General features: G+C 36.7%; 1 protein-coding gene across 8 annotated transcripts in view; it reads left to right on the forward strand.

Moving 5' to 3' along the window:
• ARB2A (ARB2 cotranscriptional regulator A) overlaps nt 1-25,935 on the forward strand; it is a 276,975-nt gene that overhangs the window by 25,828 nt on the left and 225,212 nt on the right. For 5 of the 8 annotated variants that reach the window (XM_062019248.1, XM_062019252.1, XM_062019251.1 and 2 more), the window contains exons 2-5: nt 640-763; nt 3,896-3,997; nt 6,909-7,009; nt 9,234-9,314. In XM_062019248.1, coding sequence (XP_061875232.1) covers nt 658-763; nt 3,896-3,997; nt 6,909-7,009; nt 9,234-9,314 — 390 coding nt within the window. In that variant the 5' untranslated portion in view covers nt 640-657. The remainder of the gene's footprint in view (nt 1-639; nt 764-3,895; nt 3,998-6,908; nt 7,010-9,233; nt 9,315-25,935) is intronic. The other 3 variants (XM_062019249.1, XM_062019250.1, XM_062019256.1) reach the window with 3 other exon arrangements.

The raw sequence follows: 25,935 nt of genomic DNA on the forward strand, positions 1-25,935 counted from the left end.
ACATTTAGAAATATATTTTGCGTGTAAATTCTCACCTTTAATACGCTGAGATTTTTTTCTGTAGCTGGGTATTTACTATATACATTTCCATGCTGGTAATGTATTGTGGCAATCACATTGGTTTAAAAAATTGTGCTCTGTGTTGTTTTACTCAGACAAAACTGTCTAGTACAGCAAGAACAATGACGTAAAGTTAATTCATGCAGAAAATCTGTAAAGACTGTGGAAGTTCTGTTGATTTTGGGTTTTCCTGTATCTTTTACTTTGTAATTACAAGTGTGGTGCTTCTCCAACAGGCTTATCAATTAGATAGATGTCTTTTTAGGGTTACAGAGAAGTTAGTGTTTATTCTTATGAACTTCAATCTTTGACCAAAGTTTATACTGGACTGTGTGTCACACTTTGTTGCAAAACATGTTAATCTAGGCTTGTATGATGAGTCTTTAAAGTGTTCAGTATGTTTTGAAAGAGAGGAAATGTTAATTCTAATTTTACCTGACATATCCATAGGGATTTGTAGTACTCAGAAATTTTGCTTTTGGAACTTTTTTTTTTTTGGTGATGTAAGCAGTAGCAAATGAGATCCTTGGACACAGAAATCAGTAAATTTGTTAATTTTAAACTCTTGTTGGTTTTCAGATTGCATTTGGAAGATTCATGTACATTTACCTTAGTGTTTTGAATCTGTTGTCAATTACTGTAGTGATGGCTCAGCTTCAGCAAGGAGGCCCAGATGAAAAGGAGAAGACTACAGCATTAAAGGGTATGAGTCTTCTTGCCTTTTTTTTACATATATTTCAGAAACATTTATTTAGGAAAGTAAAATTATTTAATGTAACTGTGAGTTAGAGTGTAGGAGCTACAATACTGGAAGATTATTTTATATAATGATGTGTCCATTATCAGTATTTTCGTAAGATGATAGAAAAATAGTGATTTGTGGTAAGAACTAACAGAATAAGATATCAATTAATTGTTTTAATTTTCACAATCACCTTTGAGGAAATTGACTTATGCTTTTATGTTCTTAGTTTCTAGGAGTTGTAATTTAGCTTTTATGCTACTTATATTTTATATTATGCACATGTATTGCTGTTTCGACTAAAATATTATCAGGGAAAACTTTAGCTTTTATGGTACTTATATTTTATATTATGCACATGTATTGCTGTTTTGACTAAAATATTAGCAGGGAAAACATTTTGAAGACATTGGTTTCTATGTTGATTTTATAAAGTTTTTGTTGTATGTTTTTAAAAAATGGACCTAAATGAATTATTGGAGTAATTTTCTGGAGGAAAAAAGAAATTAAATCTTTTAGATAGTGTTTTTCAATTTTGGAAGTATGTGGAGTTGGTTAGACCTACAAGTAAGCTAACTAAACATTGGATTTAAAGCGCTTGCATCATGCATTTACTCTTAAGTGGTCTTTCAAAACAGAGAAAGAGAGTATATTTTGCAATTCCAATGTAAAAAATTGATTTTCTACCAAAGTATTATTAGAAATATATTCTATTATACAATGATGGTAGATGGTGGTTTTTCAGTTTCAACTGTGAAATATTTGGTGAAAACCTATATGGTAGTTTTTCAAACCTTCTACTAATTCTGTTCAATTAGTGTATTTTGAGGAAATTGTACTTCATGTTTGGAAGTCAAAACTCCAGTTTTAGACTTGGCATTAATTTGGTTAGCATCCGAGAATTATTCTACGTAATTAAAACTAGATGTGAGGATGTTATTTTCTTCCTGCTATGTAGTGAAATCCCATTGAGCTACAGATCACCCGCACATCATTTAGTTTTGGGTTCTACTATAGTCTCAAATGGAGTTGGAGAGTAAAAGATCTTAGACAGGAGCGGATCAGATCTTGAAAGAATCTCAGACCCACAAGAACACTTTAGCTAGTTTTATCTTGAAAAATTGCTGAGAAAGAAAGCGTCTGTGTTGATGGTTGGAGCAGAAACCAATTGCAGTCTTCCTGAGTGGCTCTGATAGAAGCTGTAAATCATGACAAGCTGTACAAACTGCAGATAAGCTTAATATATTTCACATAGTATTGCCCTTGCTACTCAGGAGATGGATATTTTATTAAATAGTAACTGACACTTCTGTGTCAACAAATTTCCATATAGGTCATGGTAAGAAGACATAAAACCTCTGAAATTAATTTCTAGAGGTGTGGTGAGACTGGAGTCTCTTCACCAAGGAGAAAAAGATGCACTAAAGACTGTTTTGCTGTCTTGAGACGGTGAAACATACAGGAAGTAAGAGCATGCTTTTTGAATGCCATTGTAGAAAAGCTTTGACAAAGTTTTCTTTCTGTTATCATTTGGTTGAGAACCAAAGTAGCTCCTTCAGCATTTTTAAAGAACAATGCATAAGAAACAGCATATGATTGCTTATGTGAATTGAATGTCATGAGAGTTTACAGTAAACAAGTTTACTGTATAAGTGAGCTATGGTATGTCTGATGTTTTATAGCTAATTAGATATCACAGATATTGGAGAGATGTAAGATTTGAGCCACTCTACAAGGTAGCCTTTGGTCCTCCAGCTTTACTTAGTGAAAGCACTTGGAGAAGAAGGAGCTGGAAACAATCATATGGACAATGGAGTGAATGCCATCTGAGTTACCAAAGAGTAAGACAATACAGTTTATACACTGTAGAAAGTTAAAAGGATTGATGTACCAATACAAAACTTAGGTAATGTAAATAATCTCTAAGTTTGTCACTATCAATAAGACTACGAAAAAATAGTGATACAAACACTATTCAAGTGATTTTAAGTAATTAAAATGTGGAACTGTACTTCATGTCAAAGCAAATTTAAAGAAAATTAGTATTTTCAAACTGTCTTCTTTCCTTTGAGCTACAATTTTGGATGGTAAAGGTAATAAACCATTAGAATACTTAATGTGTTTACTTGGTAATGCATGGTATCTTGATTTATGAAACAATAATAGTTCAAAGTCACTGTAGCACTCCTGAACTGAATGTTTTTGTGGCCTTCATCTATGAGGAAGTAGGAAAATATATTTCAGCAGAATCTTACTGAATCATTTCTTGATGATTTTTTTAAATTAAACTTAGAAAGTATGTTAAAAGAATAGCATCAAAGTAATAGACTGATGAGCAATATACACTATTATCTGTGTATGCCCTAATTGTTTAATGGTTAGATTTAAGCAGAAGATGTTACATGCTGACCTCTGGTTACATGTAAAGAATGCAAACTATACTTGTTGTATGTGAGTTAGTGATTGCAGGCTCTACTGTGGTATACCATCCTGCTCTGAAAAGGATGTGTATGTCATAGTTTGCTATAAAACAGATGGCAATTTTCTCTACGTTGAGAGTTATTTTAGGAGGGTGGTTTAGGGAAGGATTCAGGTAACCAAGTCTAGTGGGGAAGGTTGAAGAGTGTTGTGATCATACAGCTGGTAAATGCCTGTGACATAGCATGTATTTGATAATCAAAGCTCCTCAAGAAGGCAAAGAAGCACAAATCAATGACTTGATATTGAGACTAGATAAGTTCATGTTAAAACCATGATACATACCAGAGGTCTTTTTCTAACATTGAGGGTAATGAATCATTCAAACAAATCACTCTGTCTTTGGTGGCTTCCTTTCCCTGGACAGTTTTTTGATGAACATTAGAGATAGGTTAAAAAATAATAAATAGATAGACAGAAGGATTACTGCCAGTGAGGCTTAACTTTTGGATCTGGAATGAGATATCCTATAAGAAAGTCCTGTGTTTAGTAGTGTGTAGGATGTCCTTCTGCCCTTAACATCTACAAATCTGATCAAACACATTTTGTCAGTGACAACAGTGAAACAGAAAAGACACAGCATGCATTATGTATTTTTTTCTTTTCTTTTTTTAGATTTATTGTCTAGAATAGACTTGGATGAACTAATGAAAAAAGATGAGCCACCACTTGAATTTCCTGATACTCTGGAAGGATTTGAGTACATGTTTAATGAAAGTAAGTTGTACATGCTTGGTAGAGACTATACTTTGAATAATGTTGGGAGGTTATCAGAACTTTAAGTTTACCTTATAAGTCCCTATTAGAATTTCACACTTTTAAGAATAAAATTTTAAGCCTTAGTGTTAACAGACTTGTAAATCTAGCTTTTTTTTTTCATAAAATTGTAACCAAAATCCTTCATTTTGTACACTGTAGGTTTGTACTGTTTGTACTGTGCATACTTTATGACTTCATGTTTTCTGTTACAGAAGTGTTGATATAAAAATTCTGAAAGCGATTTCTGTACCATGAGCATTAAAAAGCAAAAATCACTCATCTAGGAAACATTTTATTTACTGATTAATTTTTATGGATATAGAAGAAATTATTCTTTAGATCACAGTTCATCCACACTATTTTGTTGTTACCAACAGGAAGGCACCTACTTGTATTGATGGAAGTATGAGCAATGTGGTAGACTCTGTTACTCTCCTAGTGTGGGTCTTGGTTTTGTATTGCAGCTAAATATGTGATGACTATAGGTACTGCCAGCTAGCTGAACCTATGTGTTAAATGAGTTAGTAATATTTATAATTTGCAGTGCATACATTTTAAAATCCAGATGAGAAATATTCCTCTGAGCTAAAGTAATACCAGACTCTAGGAAATGACTCTTTCAAGATTGTTTGAAACCTGTAGGAAAATGGGGACGTTTACAATTCTGCTTCTTTGCAGTGCCTGTTCTGTGAACAGAGGATCTTTAGTTTCTAAATCTGCCTGTCTTACATCTTCTACTTTTAAAGAAAAAAAAAAAAAGAGCTTCCCTTTAAATGATAGTCATTTATGCAACACTTAGCTTTTTAATACCCTGATGGTTTTCACAGGAAGGTACTTAGAGACTAAAAGTGTCATGAAAGTGATGCTCTTTCTTTGATGGGAGGGGTTCAGCTCTGTCACTTTTCAGCTCCTTATTTTTAGATCTGCACAGTGTCTACTGTCTTCCTTACTGACTTCAGTGTTAATGGTTCATACGTGGTTGATAAAAAGGGCTGAAATTTGAATTTTGGAGAATGATGTCTTAGAATTATGTTATTAAATATTCCATCACTAACTTCACAGCGTCAGTGATTTCCATAGAATGTAGCAAAACACATGCTACTGGTCAAGGGAGCAAAAAGGTCTCCATTTTGCTTTTGTACATTTAATTCAAATGTTCAGTCACGTACATACTCTTATGTCATAATCATGCTTCTTTTTGGGATAGAAAAGTAAGATTTTTTTAATATTTAAAGAATCTGAAGAAGACAAAGGTTTCAGAAAACCAAAGCAAAAAAATACAAAATTTTCTTATGAGGAAAGGCTGCAGGATCTGGAACTGTTCAGCCTGCAGAAGAGGAGACTGAGGGGGGACCTCATTAATACTTACAAGTATTCAAAAGATGTATCTTGAGAGGATGGGGAAACACTTTTTTCTGTAGTGCCCAGCGGTAGGACCAGGGGTAATGGACAAAAGCTGTAACACAAAAAGTTCCCTTTAAACTTATGGAAAAACTTCTTTGTTGTGAGAGTGAGGGAGCTCTGGCACAGGCTGCCCAGGGAGGGTGTGGAGCCTCCTTCTCTGAAAGTTTCCAAACCTACCTGGACACATGCCTGAGTGACTTGATCTAGGCGGTCCTGCTAGAGCAGGAGGGTTGGTCTAAATTAACGTTTTAAGTTCCTTCCAACCCCTACCATTCTATGATTCTATGAAACATTTGATCCCTTTTACTTGAGCAACTCTGTCTAATATTAAGTGACATACTTGAAGAGTAACTGTGTGCTAAGGAATAGCTGAGTATGATGAAAATATGACAAGAAGGATATTTGCACCTGGGACAGGGATATGAAGCTGGGGAGAATTATTTCCTTGTTGTCTTGTACATGAGGTAAGACAAGTCTGCAATAAAATGTCAAATAAGCAGCTAAGAGTCGCTATTAGTTATCAGATCTTAAATATTTTATTTAAAATGTAAAGGTCCTGGAAAGATGTGAACCCAGTTAGCCATTTCTTACTATTCAAGAAGGAAGATTTTGCTGAGAAACCTCACTTTTGTCATGCAGACAGTTCAGCTTTCAAAGGAGACAATTGTACATATTCCTGTTTTTTTTCTGGTGATGCTCTGAGATCATAACTTGGGTTTTGTCTGATAAACTGAAACATTACTTGTATGAGACATGTTTTCAGCAGTTTATTGCTTATTTATCTGTCCACATCTTCATGTGTGGTTGAGTAAACTTTGGCTCTTAACAATGCCAACCACAGAAAGTTACACTGAAATCTAACAATAGCATGTTTGTTAGTTCTGGTCAAGCATTCTGCTTTGTTTTACTGTTGTAGTCTCACAGTACCCTGAATCTATGTGGTTTTACTTGATCACATGATACCTAGGACTTGAGATATTTTAGCTTAGTTATGGATGTGTTCTTTTTCAGATTAACTTGGAATGTTGTTAATCTTAAGTGTTTCCTTTCCTTCCAGCCTCTGGTCCAATTTGTATTCTCATTTTGTCATAAATGCAGTTCGTTTTGAAGTAGGAGAGTTGTAGCTACAACTCAATCACATAATTGACACTGCAGATCAAATATTAACTACTAATGTTTCAATTTCAGTGTTAGCCCATAGCAAATTTGTCATTTAATATTTGATATCTGCATGTAACTCCCCTGTCATCATTTGTGTTTGGCTTAATCAAGCAATATATACCGTTCAAGAGGAATGCATTTTGTTGTTATACTACAGCTGTTTTCGTTCAAAAATAGCATAACCAAAAGAGATTACATCTAAAAATTGAGTTGTTATTATTAAACTTCCTTTAAAATTTTCAGCAATTAAATGTAACTTAATGAAGACATGTATGAAAATTTAATGGTTCTGTTTCTTTTACAGAAGGACAGTTGAGACACATGAAAACTGGGGAACCATTTGTTTTTAATTACCGTGAAGATTTGCACAGATGGAACCAGAAGCGCTATGAAGCTCTTGGAGAGGTATATTGTTTGCATGTATGCATGTGTATTATGTACTGATGGGCTGTGGTTTTATTGTATTTCTATGTAGAAATTATACTTTTAATTTTGTATGTACTAAGAAGGATTTTTGTGAGACTGCAGTCATTTAACAAAAGGTATTTCAGGGTTTGTTATGTGTTAATGCTCTTAACAGCTGTATAGCTTACAGTGTGACTACAATTTGACTTTGCATTCAAAATAGGAAATCATCTAAATTACACAAATCGGAGACTATGATATGGTGCAAGATTTTCTTTAACTTTCTTCTTCTCAAGGCAAAGCACAGGGTGTAAAACTGTCATTTTACTTTCCAGATGAAGACAAATATATTAGCTGCTTTTCTCATGCTATCAGAAGATACTAGGAGTCGCTAAATTCATTAAGTAGAGGTCTCATGATTACTTGATTAAATGTTTGTTGATATATTAGACATTTGGATGTTACTGATACTTCCCAGGCTCTACATAGGAATCGTTACATCTTAAAGACCTTTAAAATCATCAAGTCCAACCACTAACCTCACACTGCCAAGTCCATCACTAAACCATGTCCCTCAGCACCTCAGCTATGAGGTTTATAAATATCTCCAGGGATGGTGACTCCACCGCTTGCTTGAGCAACTCATTCCAATGTTTAATAATCCTCTTGATAAAATGGTTCTTCCTGATGTCCAGTCTAAACCTCCGCTGGTGCAACTTGAGGCCATTTCATTCATTACTGGACAGATGAGACCAACCCCAACCTCACTACTATTGACTTTCAGGTAGCTGTAGAGAGTGATCACATCTCCTCTCAGCCTTCTCTTCTCTAGGCTAAATAACCCCAGTTCCCTCAGCTGCTCTTCATAAGACTTGTTCTCCAGACCCTTCCCCAGCTTAATTGCCTTTCTCTGGACATGATCCAGCATTTCAACATTCTTCTTGTAGTGAGAGGCCCAACACTGAACACAGCACTCAAAGTGTGGCCTCACCAGCACCAAGTACAAGGGGACAATTTCTGATATAGATCAGGATGCCATCGGCCTTCTTGGCCACGAGGGCACGTTGCTGGCTCATGGTCATCCCGCTGTCCACCAAGACCCCCAGGTCCCTTTCCCCTATACTACTCTCTAACAGTTCATTCCCCAGCCTGTACTGGTACCTGGGGTGATTCTGTCCCATATGCAAAATTCTACCCTTGCCCATGTTGAATTTCATCAAATTTCTCCCCACCCAACTCTCCAGCCTGTCCAGGTCTCGTTGAATGGCAGGACAGACTTTCTGGTGTAGCACCGACCCTCCTAGTTTAGTATCATCATCAAACTTGCTGACAGGCCTTCTGTTCCCGCATCAAGGTCATTAGTGAATATATTGAACACTACTCGTCCCAGCAGCAACCCCTGAGAGACTCCAGTAGATACAGGCCTCCAACTAGACCCTGTCCCATTGATCACAACTCACTGCCTTCTTCCCTTCAGCCAGTTAACAGTCAACCTCACTACCTGATCATCCATCCCACACCTCAGTTTTTCTGGGAGGATGCTGTGGGAGACAGTGTCAAATGCTTTACTGAAAACAAGGTAAACCACATCCAATGCACTACCAGATCATTGATAAAGATGTTAAACAGAACAGGCCCCAGCACTGAGCCCTGAGGAACACCACTTGTGACTGGCCAATTGACTATATTTAACTCCATTCACCAGCCATCCAGACAATTTTCCAGACTAAAAACTGGACAGAGTAGGTCCATCGAAGCCCTGGGAAGCCAATTTCTCCAGAGTGTGTCAAAGGTTTTTACTGAAGTCCAGGAAGACCACATCTACAGCCTTTCCCTAATCCACCTTGTCATAGAAGAAGATTGGATTGGTCAAGGAGGACCTTTCATGAAGCCATGTTGACATAGATGCTGTGGAAGTGTTAGCTGTAGAACCATCTGGCCCCGATTCCTTTTCAATGTGCAAATGACTTCCATTTCAGTGCCATGCTTGTTGTAATGCTTTAGGAATCACAACATTGTCTTGAGAAAAAAGACATCTGATCCCAGTGAATGCAAAACAAGTGTATGCTGAGGTCGTTTTTTGCATTGTCACAACCTTCCTTGCGCAACAGAAAGAACAGTCTCAGAACATTGACCTTTGGGTAGTAGTGCTTTTCACATCAGAGTGGCTATTGGAGAAAGAGAATGCACACTTCTGTGCATAAACTAAGGTCTTTTTTTGTAGACACTGTATAATGATGCCTGGCAGTTTCTGTTGGAGTCATTATGGCATGTCATTCAAGAGCTGTCTTTACCTCATGGCAAGGTAAAGTATGTCCCTATGTACTCTTTTTGTAACATTAATTCAGACCACTCAGAGATAATGTGTGATTGTGCACATTTTGACATCGTGCCTTATAAATTTTCATCATGTCATGGCTTAACTCACTGCTTCCTATGGGTTAGGGGAGAGAATCGGAAGGACAGAAGTGAGAGAATCTGTGGGCTGGGATACAGTTTAATAGGTAATGCAAAAGCTATGCATACCATCTCCAGGAGAGCAGAGCTTCTTCATGTGTAATGGTGACTTGGGAAGACAGAAATCTTGTTGGAAGAGATTTTCCTTCATCTCCCTTCATCTTACTTTCCCCCAGTTTTTATTGCTGATGATGACAATGTGTGGCATGTGGGATATACCTTTGGTCAGTTAGGGTCAGATATCCTAGCTGTGCCCCCTCCTAGCTTCTTGTGTTCCTGCCAGTACAATTGTGTACTAAAGAGTAAAAGGAAAACTAAAATGTCTGAAATGACGGACAGCCCTACACTGTTGCAAAGTAAATAGTATCAAGCATCTTGATTGAGTTTCTTGGATGGATAAATAAGTATGTACTTAAATATATCACCAAATGGTTCTGTACATTTTCTCATGCTGCCAAGAGTACGTTTGTTAATGCTGAAGCAAAATCAAGTTACATGGCCTTTTCCAGGTATAGCAGGATGAGCTCTGAGATTTCTGTAAGCACTGAGCATGCAGACTCAAGAAAGGAGTGCATGATGGAAGTCTGCCCATCTTGATTAACAGGAGGAGCACTCTATCTGTCCTTAACCAGTGTAGCTGGGTGAAGTATGGTCCAAGAATTCCCACCAGCTTTAGTTTGGAGGAAGTGGAAGAGGTTCAGTGGAAAGCAGTACACCAAAGAGGAAAGAAGGAAGACATGCAGTGTGGCACCACAGGGCTGTGCAGTGCTGTGGTTTCACATGTACAAGCCTCTGTTTAAACACACATACTCCATTATGTTAGAATTTCTGTTCTTTGAGAATAATTGCTCAAATAATCCTGATTCTTAGGTAGACCACAGTGGATTTTGAATGGTGCAAGTTTTACTTTTCCGTTCAGGTGAAATGAAAAGCCATCGCAGGCCAGACTACTGTGACTTTAGCAAGATAGGTAACATGGATTAGTTTGCCTCTCAGTTCCTTGCTGTTGCTCCCAAAGAGGTTTTGTGACAGAGACAACCTTTCTGCTTGTGAGACTGTACTGAAAAGCTATTGCTGACCCTGACAGGCCTCTACTGAGTGTTTATCTGTGACTAGCTCAGCTTCTCCATTTCCTTCAGGGGGCAGCCTGGGCTCTGTGATGCTGTGTTGGAGCTGCCCAGCTGTTGAGCACTGCTTTGTCCTGCCAGAGCTTTATTAACAGAGACTGAAGAAATTTGCTTTTTACCTCCTCCTCCTTGTTCCTGCAAGAACTGTGGAAGGGAAGGTGTTTATGGGACCTGCTGCTGCTGCTTCTCGCATCCCTTCACCTAGTTCCCAAAACAGGGAAAGTGTTATTGACACTTGTTCTGTGTGTGCAAACCTTTGTGTCTACTAGTATTGTTCAGTTATCCCCATTTTCCAATGGAGATGGACAAATGAAATGGACAAGGAATGGCTATGAAGATTAGTATGTCTCCATGTGCATTCCTGTGCCACCATACCTTCTAGTAAGTGTTTGGCAACATCATAAAATTCTGCATTCTGTGCATCAGAAGTGCCACAGCGTCAGCCCACAGTAGTATGAAAAACCTGTGATTTTTGGTACCAGGCAGTGGAATACGTTCATGAAGCAGCTGCCTTACATCTTTGCTGTCTTGTGCCTTTTGCCTTAGCTATAGTCACTCTTCGTGTTCAAGTTTGAGTGAGCTTTGGAAATGCTCTTTGTTTATATTGGTAGGTGAAGGGAGAGGAAGGTATATGGTCAGGAATCTGACAGGGTGAATTATTCTAAGTTGCTTATATATTTAGAGGAAAAAAGAAAGAAACTCATTTGTGTTTCAGTCTGTTAGGTGCTTGATTCTACAGAGTTCTTCCAAGAAGCTACAAATTTTAAAATGTTCTATTGTCATTTTTGTCACTCTATGAGTGTTCATGTACTTACCCTGAGAACAAAGGCAAAGCTGATCAACAAGGCTCTTGTCATTTGTTCACATAGGTAAAACCTTTTTTGTGTCATAGTGTGGTGGTTTGACCTCGGCTAGATGCCAAGTATCCACCAAGCCACTCTATCACCCTTCTCGTCAGCAAGCTAGGGAGAGGAGAAAAAAAGATGGAAGCCTCATGGGTTGAGGTAAAGCCAGTTTTAAAAATGTAACAGCAGAGTCCAGACACATGAAAGCAAAAGAAGACAAAGATGTTATTCTCTGCTTCTAATCAGTCGGTGATGTCCAGCCAGTTTCTGGGAACTAGGGCTGTGGTACATGTAACGGTTGCTTCGGAAGATAAATGTAAATGACAAATGCCCCCCTTTCATCCTCCTCTCCTTGTGTTTATATTGCTGAGTTGGCATTGTATGGTCAGCTGTCCTGGCCATGTCTCCTCCCAGGATCTTGCCCACTCTCAACCCACTGGTGAAAGTGGGGGAAAAAATGTTGGGGAGGCAACTTCAATATTGGTTGAGCAGGAGCCAAAACACTGGTGTGTTATCAAACATGTTTGTAGCTACCAACAGAATACACAGCAGTGTGAGGGCTGCTATGGTGAATTAACACTATCTCAGTCAGCCCCAGTGCAATCTCCAGGCCATATTCCGTACCATTTGTGTCATGCTCAGATCCTACATAATTTACTATGTACATATTAAACCATATTTGTAACCAGTATACAACAGACAGCTTATATCACAGATTATTTTCCCCTCATAGTTAAATTCCCTTTGGACACACATCAGGTCTCCCCATCCTTTCTCATTACCCACCAAATACACCCAGGCCTTTGAGCAAAGACAGTCCCACAAATGGGTTTGCCTTTTCCACTAGGAGATTCAACCCATACCGCTTTCCCCAGCCACTTTTCTGTGTGCAGTATGAGGACCTTACCTCCTGCCACAGCATGCAGAGGTTTTGTTTGGACAGGAGCAGGATGGTTAGCAGAGCCTCTACTGTTAAGCAGTGAAGTGACTTCTACACATAGATTGATGTGTCACTAATGGAGACAATAGAGAAATGGTGTATTACCCTCTGATTAGCCATTCTCTAGTCTGGGGAAAGATGTTTTAGCAAACTGTGATAGCTTAAGAAGCGCCATCTCATGTAGTTTGTAAGGTGATGTAGTAAAATCTGGCTTTAGGCCTTTGCTTTGAAATACATACTTTGGCTTTAGAAGTTCTCTAATATGTGTTTGTGCCTGAACATTCATGTAGCTGGATATAGAGCGAGATGATAAAGTAGCTGGACTTGTATTATTGGACAAAAGTGTTTTATCTATTCAGTGTTGCCATTCTTAGCTCAATCATTGTATGCTAGCTTTCTGATTTTTAAAGAATATACCCATCCTGTCCAAGGCAACTTTTTTTTTTTTGCTCTGCATATATATTGTGGGCTGCTTTTATTGTGTTTTATTAGTTTTATAAAGTAGATGTGCTTCCTACCCTTATGTTACAGCATCATTCTGTCTTTCTTAAAGCCTTAATAAATTTCCATTCGGTAATCCATGATTTTTTTGTTGCTGTTGCTGTTAGAAGTCATGAATACACTATTTGTGATATTCTGCCATTACTCTGGCTGTATGGAAATTGATTCTTCACAAATTACAATGGTTCGTCAACGTCTCCACTTCTTACATCTCTTTATTCTTCATTCATTGATCTGTTATTTCAGGCACGCAATTTGTTCTGCAGCCTCTTGATATGTGCTCCTAATAGACAATTTAGTGAACTGTTCATAATTTTGTGATTCTGGTTCAGTCATTGCTATTGCGGCATTGAATTTTGTGGAGAGCCTCTCCATTTGCTTTTTAAAAATTAAAATGGCAACAGAAGTGCACAGAACATGGTGTTGCAGCTGCTTCTAACTGCCGATTAATCCTTGTGGCAAGTTTGAAGTATGATTGAGAACAATTTTGTGACGACTGTTCAGTAGTTGCAGACGTACCATTCCAGTCAAGTTGGGGGTTTTTTTTGTTTTGTTTTTTTCTGGTCAGGAGTTATGGAGATTTGGATTCTACGTTAAACTCTGGATTAGACTCATGATATATGTCTCCATGCATTTTAAGTCAGTGTCTCTATTTTTTCTTTTTACCATACTTTTAATTGATACTATAGCTACTGAATTTGCCAACAGTCAACTTCAGCCTCTGTGTCATCATGGCATTGCAATTAGCTGGAATCATAAAGAAAATACTACTACTAAAATCTTTTGCTGGGTTTTCACCTTGCATTTCACCAGTTATAGAAGTTGTATTGATAATGAGACTTCATATGAAAAAGATGAGGCAGAAATTCTCCTTCCATAATCTTAGAGTAACCAGAATATCCCTACCACCAGTGGGCAGTTATTGTCCGTCTCTTTGTATGTCAATTACTGCTCTACCACTGGGTAATTACGGTTTGGTGATTGCTTGGAAGCCATTTAAGCAGATATTGTTGTGAATGCCATCACTAATAATGAAATTTTTATGTGTACTAACAGTTTACTTGGCTATCCATGTCTTTACATAAGTCAAATAGGATTTGTAAATACGTAGATTATAATATGGACCATGTTATAAACACCTCTGCTGTAGTCTTATTCAAGGACTAGTACATGCTGTGTCTTGTAATGCAGCCTGTCTGATCAAGCATATAAGCAGGTAGCAGGAGAATTTGGGTTACTTTTTACAGTTACCACATCATAGCACAAGCAAATACATTTTGTTCATGTACAACAGATAGAGAAAGCAAAGTTGTGCCCCACTAAATAAAGTGCTTTGAAGTATGTACACAATGTTAGGTCCAGCTCATCATAAAGTAGATTAACCATTAAGTTTGATATTTGGCGGGGTGGGTGGGGGTGGGAAATACGTATGTAGAATTATGACTATGACAGCCCATAATTAAGATCGCTAAGTAGTAAAATGGGATTATTTTTCTTTTCCAGATCTCCTTTAAGTTAAAGAACAGCTTGGTCTCAACATAATTTAAAAAATAAGCGTTCACCTGCTACTAATTTCCTCCTTGGTTGCAAAGAGCATTATTTGTTTGGATGACTGAGAGAAAGAAGCAATTTACATAGCACAAATGAAAGCATAGAGCAGCAGAAGAGGACATGTAAGTTAATGAAGAAGGAAGCATTAAGTAGTCTGCATTTGAAAGGGTAGCTTCTTACATGAATAACCCAAAATCTGATGATAGGCTGCACGTGCACCTGATAGTACTTAAGGTCCAATCTTGCAGCCGAAGCTCATGTGAATAAACTCAATAGGTCTGATCTTGTGAATAAGGCCTACAGGATCAAGTTCCAAATAAAATTTGCAGATGATTAGTAGAAATCCTTACACTCTAGTTTCAGTTTCTTTGCACAGACAGTTTATCATTAAGCATTCCAGATTTCCTCTGACTAGGGAGACCTCAGTTTAACAAAGTAGGCGCTGTTTACCATCAATTAAGCAAAATTATGTTTGTTTACCTTGATGTAATATTATGTATTTGGTGTTAGTTATTTAGTGGTTGGAAAAATTTGTCTTACTGAGAGGACAAAATAATTTGATGGTGATGTAATACACAGGCAGGCTTACAGACATTTGCTTTCATGGGATTCTTTCTTGGCTAGGGCTGTTGAAGAGGTTATATTCAAGAAGATTAAATTCCAAGTACTTAACAGGTGTCTATTGAGTGTGCATTAAATGAATATTTTCAGTGTCTTGTATTACTATGAGTAAGGGTAAGTTTTTACGGCGATGGTAAAAATCCTCCCTGAGAACTTAATTCTTCCTATCTTCATGTAATGTTTCAAAGCTAGAGTGAAAGCATCTAATTGATGTATTTTCATCATCCTTATTTTCAGAAGTGATTAAATGCCACTTTGGGTGGTCACCTTTGGGAGCAATGTGATAGCACTATTTCTGTGCAATTTCCCATTTACTAAGGAATGTTGCAGAAGGTTTATGCTTCAGCAACATTTTACAGTGGAGTAAATGTTGCAAAAATATTTAGAGTTGTATTATTTGGACAAAACTGACAGCTGAGCAGGAGAGGGAGGTTAGGCAGGATAGCATGTGATCTCATTTCTTATTAGGGAAAACTCCATGTGGATTAGAGACTTTTGAATTTACCAGTTGAAGGAAGAGCTTGAACGGCACATCACTTTTTGGACACCAAAGTCAATTATGACTGTAGTTCTTCAGGTATGCATGCCTTAATGGTTACAGGGGTTCTTTCAGACTGATTTAATTATTTTCAGTTTGCGGTAGGTAAATGTGAAACAGAAATATGATGCAGAGGGCTTCAAGGAAACTAAATAAATCCCCTAAAAATGGGGTAGAATATTAAACTTCTCTCTAATAGTAGCTCTGAAGCCATATGTAATACATTTCCATAAGGTTCCTATCCTTTTAGTTTACTGATTTTTGAACCAGTGTCTTGATAACAGAAATAAAATGCTAATAGGCGCCACACCAAATGATATGAGTCATGTATGTGTACTACCTTTAGAATTTTTGAAAGATTTCAGCTTTTAGCGATCTATTTATCTTCAGCATTTCTTTTTTGGTGAGTGAAGTAGATGGACAGACAGCAAGAATTGAGGACTACTTGATAGTACCTAAGGAAATTTAAATTTAAATATGAATCTTTGTTGCCTGCAGTATATTCATTTGCATATGCTAAATCCGCTTTCAAAATCTGCTGTTTATGAAGACTTTTTACTGGAATGATTATGTCAGATGTGCTTCAGTGAACTCTTCTAGTTTGTAGGCAGCAATTGGCAGTAGGTTGGTTCATCACAGTAACATGACAGTACTCGAAAGGTTCAGAGATAGTTTCATAATTATTGTTAGCATGATTCTTGAAAGAAATGATGAGCATCTCATAAACCCAGATGGGAATTTGTTACATTGTTGATAAATGTGTTGATAAATGTGTTTTACATTTTTAAATTGATAAACAGTGAAAAGCAGAGAAGATACAATAAGGCAGATGGTTGTTTATAAAGCACTTGCAAGTTGCTGCAATTCAAAGAATGGTACTAATTGTTAAAAAGAAGACAAAAATTGGAGTAGGGGGAGTGTTTCAATGAGTTAATCATGAGCTTTTTAAAAATAAAACCTTCAGCAGCTTTAGTTCAATTAGAACCATTCTTGCCATCCTGGGTTTATATGCAAAAGTTTAGACTCTCAGTTCTTAATAAACTTTTGCAACAACCATTTTCATGTAGAAATTAAAAACACAACTAATCCAACTTTGAATGTATCCACTGCTTGCTTTTTTCTTTTTTTTTTCTTTTTCTTATTGGGGAAAAAAATAAGAATTATTGTGCAGCAGGAAAAAAAAAATCATTGCTTTTGTAACTCATTCCCACTTAAAAATAATTGATACACTAGTGAACTCCCAAGTCAGCTGAGAGTTAGGAGCAAGGTAGTTGGCTTATTTTTTGGTAAGGGATGGGTAAAAAAAAAAAAAAAAGATTTTACCAACCTCATGACTAGCAAAAAAAAATTTACCTAGTGCTTAGGCAGGCTACAGATCAGCATATGTGGTGAAACCAGTTGGTTCACCTTTGTCCTGTGAATGTTCAGTTGTTGTTTCCAACAGTGATACTAAGTTTCTATGAAAGAGAAAATGTTTTCCTACTGTTTCAGCAGGAGTTTTTTGAAAACCAGAGATATGTAGATTAATGCCTTCATCAAGCAGGAATTTTAAAACATGTTTATTTTACCTCAGTTGCAGAACTCTGGAAGAGTTATTTATCTTTCACGGGATTTTCAGCTTTTCCAAGATAAAGATTTAACACTTTCTATGTTTTCACCAGGAGATCTGTATCTTTCTGTTGACTGGGAATATTTTTATTAAAATTCAGCAGAATAGTGATAGTTTTTTAATAAAGCTGTATCAGCTGTGTTAGTCCTTAGTAGGAATAATTTGAAAGGAAAAAAATTCAATTATAAATCAATAGAGCGTTGTATTTCTGTATGTGCAAACAACCTAAAATTACTTTAAGATGCTCCAGCTGCTCAATTCATTAACTCAATCACAACTGAATTTTGGTATCTGTTATCTTCTTTTGGTTGCTGCAGCAGAAATACCCAGTTAGCATGCCTGAAGCTGTTAGATGTAGTTATGACTATTAAGGCAGATCAGTTCAATAGATTGGTTTCTTAGAATTTTGAGAGGTGTAATACATAGTTGTTTATCTTCATGCACTCTCCTGTCTGTAATGATTCAGGACAACATCATGCTCCTCCACAAATAGTGGAAATTCTTTCCTACATTCAGGGTTTCTAGATTTGCCTTTTTCACATCTTAACTCTTTCCAGTATATCTGTCAAACCCCTGAGTATATTGTTGGTGATAAGAAGGATCTTTGAGGAGAAAAACAAAAAAAAAATGTTTCTCTCTTCCATCAACTTAACTGGGAGTGGGTGTATGTTTTTTGCCTTCTTTCCAGCACTGTGAATTATATAGATATTATGGTAACTTTCTCTTACTTCACTGTAAATCTGCCACCTCATAACACAGGATGTTAAAATGTTTTTAATTTCTAGATTCAGAAACTCAGCTTCTGTCCTCTTTTCCAGTATATATGGCTCTATTCTCAGTGGATTTTTGAAGATAAAACCTGACATATATCTATCCCATTCAGAAAGCAAATGCATGTGAGAGTTTCACATAAAAGTACAAGTAAATGTTTAAAATATTTCTGAAACTTGTATTGTTCACTTCTATAACCTGAACTTGTTTTTAGACATGACTAATTTTCATGTATTAGACATGTACCTTCGTCACATGCTGATAAGAATTTTAGTGCAGTAGACCTTAAAGCTGATGCTTAAGTAAGAGGGAAAATAGTAAATGTAAGGGGTGTGTGCCCACCATGAGATGCAACACTAGATGAGATCGTGTGTACTTTTGATTTCATATAGCTGGTTAGAAAAATGCCAAGTATTTTATTTTCAAATATTGGTGCAACAGACACTAAGGAAGTATTACTGTAGTTGGTTGTGCCATCTGAGGGTAACAATATAAATGAAAGAACAAAAATTACTCACTTTATGAAGATTGTAGGAAGGCAGAAGCTTTAAGCAAGAGGGAAAAAAAATTATAACAGGTGACAAAAAAAAAGTTATAACAGGTCACCAGAAGAAGCAGTTAGATGCAAACACTTGGAAAGTGCTAAGGATTCTTACTGTCTTGGTCACCGTGGGGTTTGATACTCAGTTTCCTCTATGCCATGAAATGTATGGAGATTGATTGTTACAGTTGATACCAATATTTAATATTTTATTATATATTTATTAGTATTTTTTTTATTTTGTTGAAACAACTTTTTAATCCTGCTTTACTTGATACTGTGGAAATGCCCATGGAATTTCTGAAGTGAAAATTTCTGTTACTGCTGACTTACAGTTTCTTTCACTTAGAAGTTTTAAAATAAATGTTGTTCTGTATAATAGTTAAAAACCTATAAGAAACTGCAGGTAGCAATTAAGATGGAGAATAATGCTAAATAACTGCCAGCAAACTAGAAACGATGAAACTCTAGGATAGGAATTGCTTTTGTTGAGGCAGAATGAAGTGTCAGAGATGTCAGGACACAATACTGATAGCTGCACAAGTTCTTTGTGGTTTTCCGTCAGCTTAACATTTCATAGATCTTTCATTGAGGGATTTGGGGTTTGTTTTTTCAGAAAGGGTATGCATTTCACAAGAGTCAAACTTTATTGGAAAATGGTGTACCCAGCATACCCAGCAGTCAAGAAATGCAATCTAGGCTCCTTCAATGTGTGTATAACGTTATATGTACATGTACAAATGTTACTATTTCTGTGAAAGCAGCTACCTTCAAAATCAATAGATGTAAAAGATAGGAATAGCCGGAATATCACTTAAGTAGAGAGCCAAGATGTAACAGAACTCATTATTTCTTTTCCAGTATTACAGTGGTGTGTCATTGTGTTTAATAGCAAGCTGAGGATTACAACAGTCAGGGTGCACCTTTTGAGAGTTTCTGCCAGATCAATGACTGATAACTATCACTATAACTATTCAGTGAAATTCTGTGAGTTACAGCATGAAAACATCCAAAGGAGTACCATCTTACGCAACTGTTAACCAGGTGTTCCAGAAGGGTACTGAATGTCAGACTGTTGCAGGCAGAGCATGATATGGACTCAGAAGAAAGAACAGTTGCTTACTGTATCAGAGCTATGGTTCTATCAGGTGCTGCTCTTAGTCTGGATCCTGCCACCTGCTCCCAGATACCTCTGTAACGAGAGGTTTCAGTATCAGAGTGGATATTTTATTCCACCAACTGGTTTCTAAAGACACATGTCGTGATGCATTGGATAGCATATATCGGGTAATAGTCAACTCCATTGTACTTGGCAAACGTGCACTGTGAGAGACAATGTGACTTGAGATCAATTTATAATAGAAAAGGAAACAGCTTGATAATTTGAGCTTGTATTTGTAGCAGTAAGCTAGGAATAGAACTCTCATTTGTCCAAAGTTTTGATCTTCTGTTCAGTTTACAGTGTCACGTCTCATTTCAGTGTTTTGAGAACATCAGCAAGTGCTGCTTTGCTATGGACTGCTACGTAAGGATTAATCATGAAATGAGTTGTCTGATCAGTTCTTGCAAACATCAGCTTAGTTCCATGCTCTCAGTCATGGTTATGTCTAGTAATCCAGAAATATTTCCAGATGCGTATAGTTATAGTTAGATAAAATATTTTTCACAGTGGATACACTGAAATCAGCTTGTGGAAACAATCAAGGTGCATATTGAGTTGCAAGTATATGGCTTCAGGTTTGATCATTTCTACATCAGTAAGTTGAAACTCCAAAGTAATAACATCTATCTTTAATATTTCCTTCTGGAACAAATTTTTCTTTATACAGATACAGTATGATTTGATAATTCTAAAGTAAAACCTTAAGATGGTGTTAGTTGATCTTTCTGAAAGACAGATCTGATTTCAATTCACAGACTGCCTCAGAATTCAAAAATATCTTTTCTTCCAGTGTCTTTTAGACAGCGTCTTTGGTTCACTATATTCTTGTGTTTGTTAAGTTTCTTGGGCTTGCCTTACGACCTCCACAGGAAACCAATTGAGGATTTTGTCAGATACATTAGAAAGCAAAATTCATTTGGCTGCAGCATTAAATGACCTACTAATAATTTTTTACATAAAAATAGCCTATAACCCTAGAGACAGTACAGGTAAAGTGAAAAGAAATTAAGTAAATCCTGATGTGAATACAAATGGGAAGTGAAGATTGATGCACATTTTTAGTACAGTTTCACAAAGACTCTTTTGGACAAGCTGCATTCAGTAATAGAAAGGGTACTCGCCTAAATTGTAGTAATGTAGTTTTGGGCTGGCTTCAAATATTCAGAAATGCATATGTTGTTGATCATTCATTAAAACTCATAATTTTAGGAATATCATGTTGGGAAAATAAGGCACATTAGCCAGCAGCACAAATAACAGGAGAAGCCACAATATTAGTTTCCCCTCAACCCAGCAAAAAACAGATTATTTGGCTGACTATCAAAAGGAGCAGCAGTAATTGTTTCCAGTATCAGTGGAAGCATTTTACTGTTTTAAAAACCAAAAGCTTCTATTTCATTAACTCAAGAAAAGGCTTGGTCTCTGCCATCAATTAGGGAACAAAAACGGGATTCTCATGACAAGCTGTAGGTTGTTGTCTGCCTGTGCTTTGCTGTTGCCCATGAATTGCTGCGGGAGCTCCTAGTGCCTCTGCGGTAGCTGCTTGTCCTCTGCAGTTCTGCAACAGCAGCTTCCCAAGCCTGGGGCACAAATATGGTAGGACCTGATGGGTATGATGTGCCCAGGAGCAAAACCAGATTAGAGCTACCTTGTGAACACTAGCCAAAAGGTAGACCCAGGTTTATAACTTTCGTCTTGGTTTGTAGGAGATAAAAACGGAAAAGGAAAAGCATGGAGAACGAGACTATGGGCAAACAGTAGTTGGCGATGTGACAACTTGTCACTTAACAACCAGCTTGCTGCCGGACTCTGTGGTGACATGTCTCTTCTGTCTAGGTGAGGCCTTCAGTGGAAAAAAGGAGGAGCACCCATTGGACTCTGTGCCCATTGCTCAGATTATTGACTGGTAATAGCAGTGTGATGAAGACACTTAATGATCACACTCACACAAACACACATGGGATCTCAAGGGCTGGAATGGACCTTGAAAGATCTACTCCAACCCTGCTGCCAGAGCAGGACCAGCTAGAGTAGGTCATACAGGAACTTATCCAGCACAGTACTGCATTTCATTTAGAGCAATAAATATGAGTTTGTATTTGGTGGAGGGCAGGTCATCCTCTGTGCAGATGCAGTGCTCTATTCTCATGACGTAGACATACCTGTACCAAATTCTCTTGCCATACAAGACATTGCTTTGAAGTGAAAATCTGTCAGATTCCTAATTTTACCTTTTTATTTTATTATCCTGACTAGTTTTTGTGTTCACTGTATGTGATATATGATGACTTTAAAATGTCTTTCATTTGTCTTTCTATTTTATAATACCCTTTCACTGAACACAAGGCTCTTTAACAGCACTCTGCAGGCTGGCAGCTGTGGTTTAAGTTGCACGCAAGCATGCTGCTTGCTGTTACTGATTTCTTTATCTGTATCTAGGTGAAGAAATTGCATTCTTAATGTTTCAGTAAGATAATGTAAAAGTTACATAAAGTGGATGTTAGGAACAAGTTTCCTTTTCAGACAACATTATGATGTCAGTGTTCAGTAGGAATTGTCATTATTTCCTATTTGGTATATTTGTTACTGGTAACTGCTGTTTTGAACCACTAGTCTAATCAAACATGACTCTTCTGTGAGCTTTATGCATGCAGAAGAACAAAGTATCCTGTCATGCAAGCAGCCTCAAATTGCGTCAGGGAAGATTTAGATTGGATATTAGGATTTTTTTTTTTTTTACTGAAAAGGTTGTCAAGCCCTGGCACAGGCTGCCCAGGGCCATGGTAGAGTCCCCATCCCTGGAGGGATTCCAGAGTTGTGGCGAAGGGACGTGGTTTAATGTTTGCTGTTGCAGTGTTGGGGTAGCAGCTGGATTTGATGAATTTAAAGGGCTTTTCCAACCTAAATGATTCTCTGATTTTTTTTTTTTTTTTTTTTTAAATTGACAAACACCAACATGAAGAGGAACCATGTGAACCAATTACATGGCTTATAAATGGAAATCAGAACAGACTTTTACTCAGTATTTTCTCAATCAGGCTGTTTCATAATGTCACAGACTTTAGAAGTAATTGCTTAATTATTTGGACATGCTAAGTATTACACTGTTTTAATTAAAAATTTCCATTAGAGCTTGTGAAATGACCCATTTGAGGAAAAAAAAACCCACAAACCCAAACAAAAGGCTTTTCTTCTAACTGTATTTATATTCAACTGAAGGCAAAAGATGTAACTTATTATTGGAATTGTGTTCATGAATTGTGACCCTTCTTAGTCATTGTCATATTAAGAAATTTTACTTGGAATTGGACTGTGTCTTGATGGTTGGACTGAGAAAGATGTGATTCCTTCCCAATAATGTATATTGGTAAAGTTTGTTAAAACACAGTAAAACGGAGTGTATGAGACTTCACCATTAGCTATTTCTCTCTTACAATACTTTCATCCACATAGCTTAGTGAAAAGTACTACTCTGATGTGGTGTCTTTGGAGCTGTGCATGTTGCATGATTGACTACATTAGTTTTTCAATTATAATTTAATAGGAAGAAAGAATCTGCTATGCTTTTTGGGGATGATCAACATAAATATTCATGAGCAACTTACAGTATCCTTACATACTGTCCTATTATTTTAAGTGGTGTACAGCTGTGAAGTTTAGTTTGTACACCTCAGTTGCCAACAATATTTCTTTCCCAGAGGATTGTTTTAAAAAATAAAGTAGAAAAAATTATATAAATTAACCTTTCCAAGTTTGATTCAATTAAGACATTTAAATAATAATTTATTTCATTGGTAAGTTAAATGGTTTCCCAGATTTTATGCAAGAGCAGAAGTGTTGTGATTTTACTTCTCACACGTGAAGCAATCTTCTTTACTTCTTGGTTTAAAGTTCTGACATTTTCTGTACCTGGAGGTTTTTTATAGTTTTCTCCCTCTCTGAGCTTGCCTGCCAGCAGAACACAAGGCTAGGTTAGATGGACTCAATCATGTGGAATAGAAAAGAAGTCTTTTCTTGAGAAACAGTGATGGGCTAAAAAATAGGAAAAAAATCATCAATGTCCAAGGTGTTTTCTTAACCTTCAACTTGATAACCCCAGAAGACATAGTGCCTTCAGGGCAGATTTTTCTTTCCTTAAGGGGAGGTTTCTTTCGGAGTACTGGGTATCATAACCGTAGACTAGAAAAGCAGAAAGAAAGCTAGCCATTTCTGTTAGAAGTTAACTGCTGGCTTTTGTCAGTTTTTCAAAGCAAGTGAGAGTCCCGAGTTTTCCACTCCAGCATGCAATGAGTTAATGATCCCAGTGTGATAGGTTTGGTTTACTTGACCTAATAAAGAGGGGTGCAGGTATTATTTAATAGTAAAACTATAAACATTTTTGTGATTTGTGTTCTTGAGGGTATCAACTACTACTTGTTCCAGCAAAAGAAAAAAAAATGCTGCTAATGGTCAGCACCATGGCACTTTTGAGCTAAATTTATGTAAATCCAATTTATGTTGACCCACTACTTTTCTGGAGCACGATGGCAAAATGGTTAAGACATCTTACTATGGAAAGAAGATGTTAATTTGAGGTCTCCTCTGGATTTACATAAAATTAAGCCTTCAGTCCATCTGTGAATATTTATCTGGTCATTTCTGCTGAGGAATCAAAGGTGGCAAAATGAGATGCTTGACACACCACTGACTTTTTTGTCTGTGACTACAAAAGATGGTATGCTTTAACTATGTTAATCTGATACGTCAGTTGGGTTTGGCATGGATTTTTAACCTTTCAAAACTGCATAACACTACCTCTCCACCAAAACTACCTTTTTTCATTAATAGTTGGAATAATCAAAACTGCTCCTTCACTTTCTTCTAGATCTCTTTTCATCACTCATCTCTAATTTGAAATTTAGGGGAAATAATCCTAAGTTTTAGTTCTTGAATTGGAACATTAAAATGTGTTTATAAACATCATTTATATTTGTTCATCTGTTATTCTTTTGGTCTTTTTTCAGTTTCTTTTTTTGTTTTACAACTTTTTCATCCTTTTTGTTTCTTATCTCAGCTTGGGGATAGAGATCTTGCTTTCTGCTAATGTTCAGCTGCTTCTAGCACAAGGTGCTTGTTTGAAGCCTCTGCTTAGTACCAACCCATATGTATGTATATGTAAGCATGGTTAAAAAGAATTGGAAATTTTCATAAGATCATCTATGTAATTAAGCCATTTCTGAATTAAAACAGTTCAAAAAAACACTTTCTAAAATTAGAGATACTTTTCTGAAAAAGGAAAAAAAAGAAAAAGAAAAACAAAAAATAAACCAACAGGTGTCAGCAAAGACCATGTAACAAAACATTGGGTCAAATCCCATCAACTGTATATGTTGCATTCATGAAAAATCCAAGTTGTTTTTCATTCAGTTCTCACAAATGATCTTGAAATCCTATTTGTGATCAGTCAACTCAGAATCCAGAATATCACATCCATGTGTTAAGGTTGAATTGAATTGTTTTTGCTAAAAACGAAAGAAATCTCTTAGAGGTAATTTCAATTCGATCTTAATGCATTGTTCTCCTGCACTATAATCCAAGTGAACTCTTTTGCGAATTTTTTAAATGCCATTGATTTTTTTTCTCTCTTTGTTTTGTTTTTGAGGGTTTTTTGTGTATTGTGTTTGGTTTTTTAAAAAAAAAAAATAGCTTGCAGTGAACAAGATCTTTAGAAAGTCCATTCAGCTTTTAGGGTTTTTTTACTTTTGGCATAGTGGTGGTGGATTTTTGTTTGTTTGTTTATTTCTCCCAGTTCTTAGGTAAGTCTGTGTCCGAGAGCAGTGTGTCAAAAAGTTCCTTTGCATCTCTTATTGTTACTTATTGGCAGATTTGTCACTTGAGGGTCAAAATAAAGCTCATTCAACCAAGGCTACAGCAGCCACAGTAGCAAGCCTCTGGTCAGTCCCACTACTTGAGATTTGCCTCAGGGCAATCAGTTGGAATTCATTTTGCATTTCTTTTACTGAATGTTATTTCCCTTACAAAGGGGGAAAGGGGAAAAAGTTGTGGGTAGACTACTATACCTTATAAGGATTGTTTCCTTATTGTGCTCATTTTTTCTTTTTGTGTTGTTACCAATGAGGAGTCAAATCTTATAAAACAAGAAAGTCCATTACTCATAATAGCATTGTTTCTACATTTGTTCATTATTAAGATTAGTGATAAAACCTCTAACCTGTGTACACTGCCTTGATGTTCTTAGAAAATACTAGTAATGCTGAGACTAA

The sequence above is a fragment of the Colius striatus genome, chromosome Z (assembly GCF_028858725.1).
Source record: "Colius striatus isolate bColStr4 chromosome Z, bColStr4.1.hap1, whole genome shotgun sequence".
In the NCBI taxonomy this organism is placed as follows: domain Eukaryota; kingdom Metazoa; phylum Chordata; class Aves; order Coliiformes; family Coliidae; genus Colius; species Colius striatus.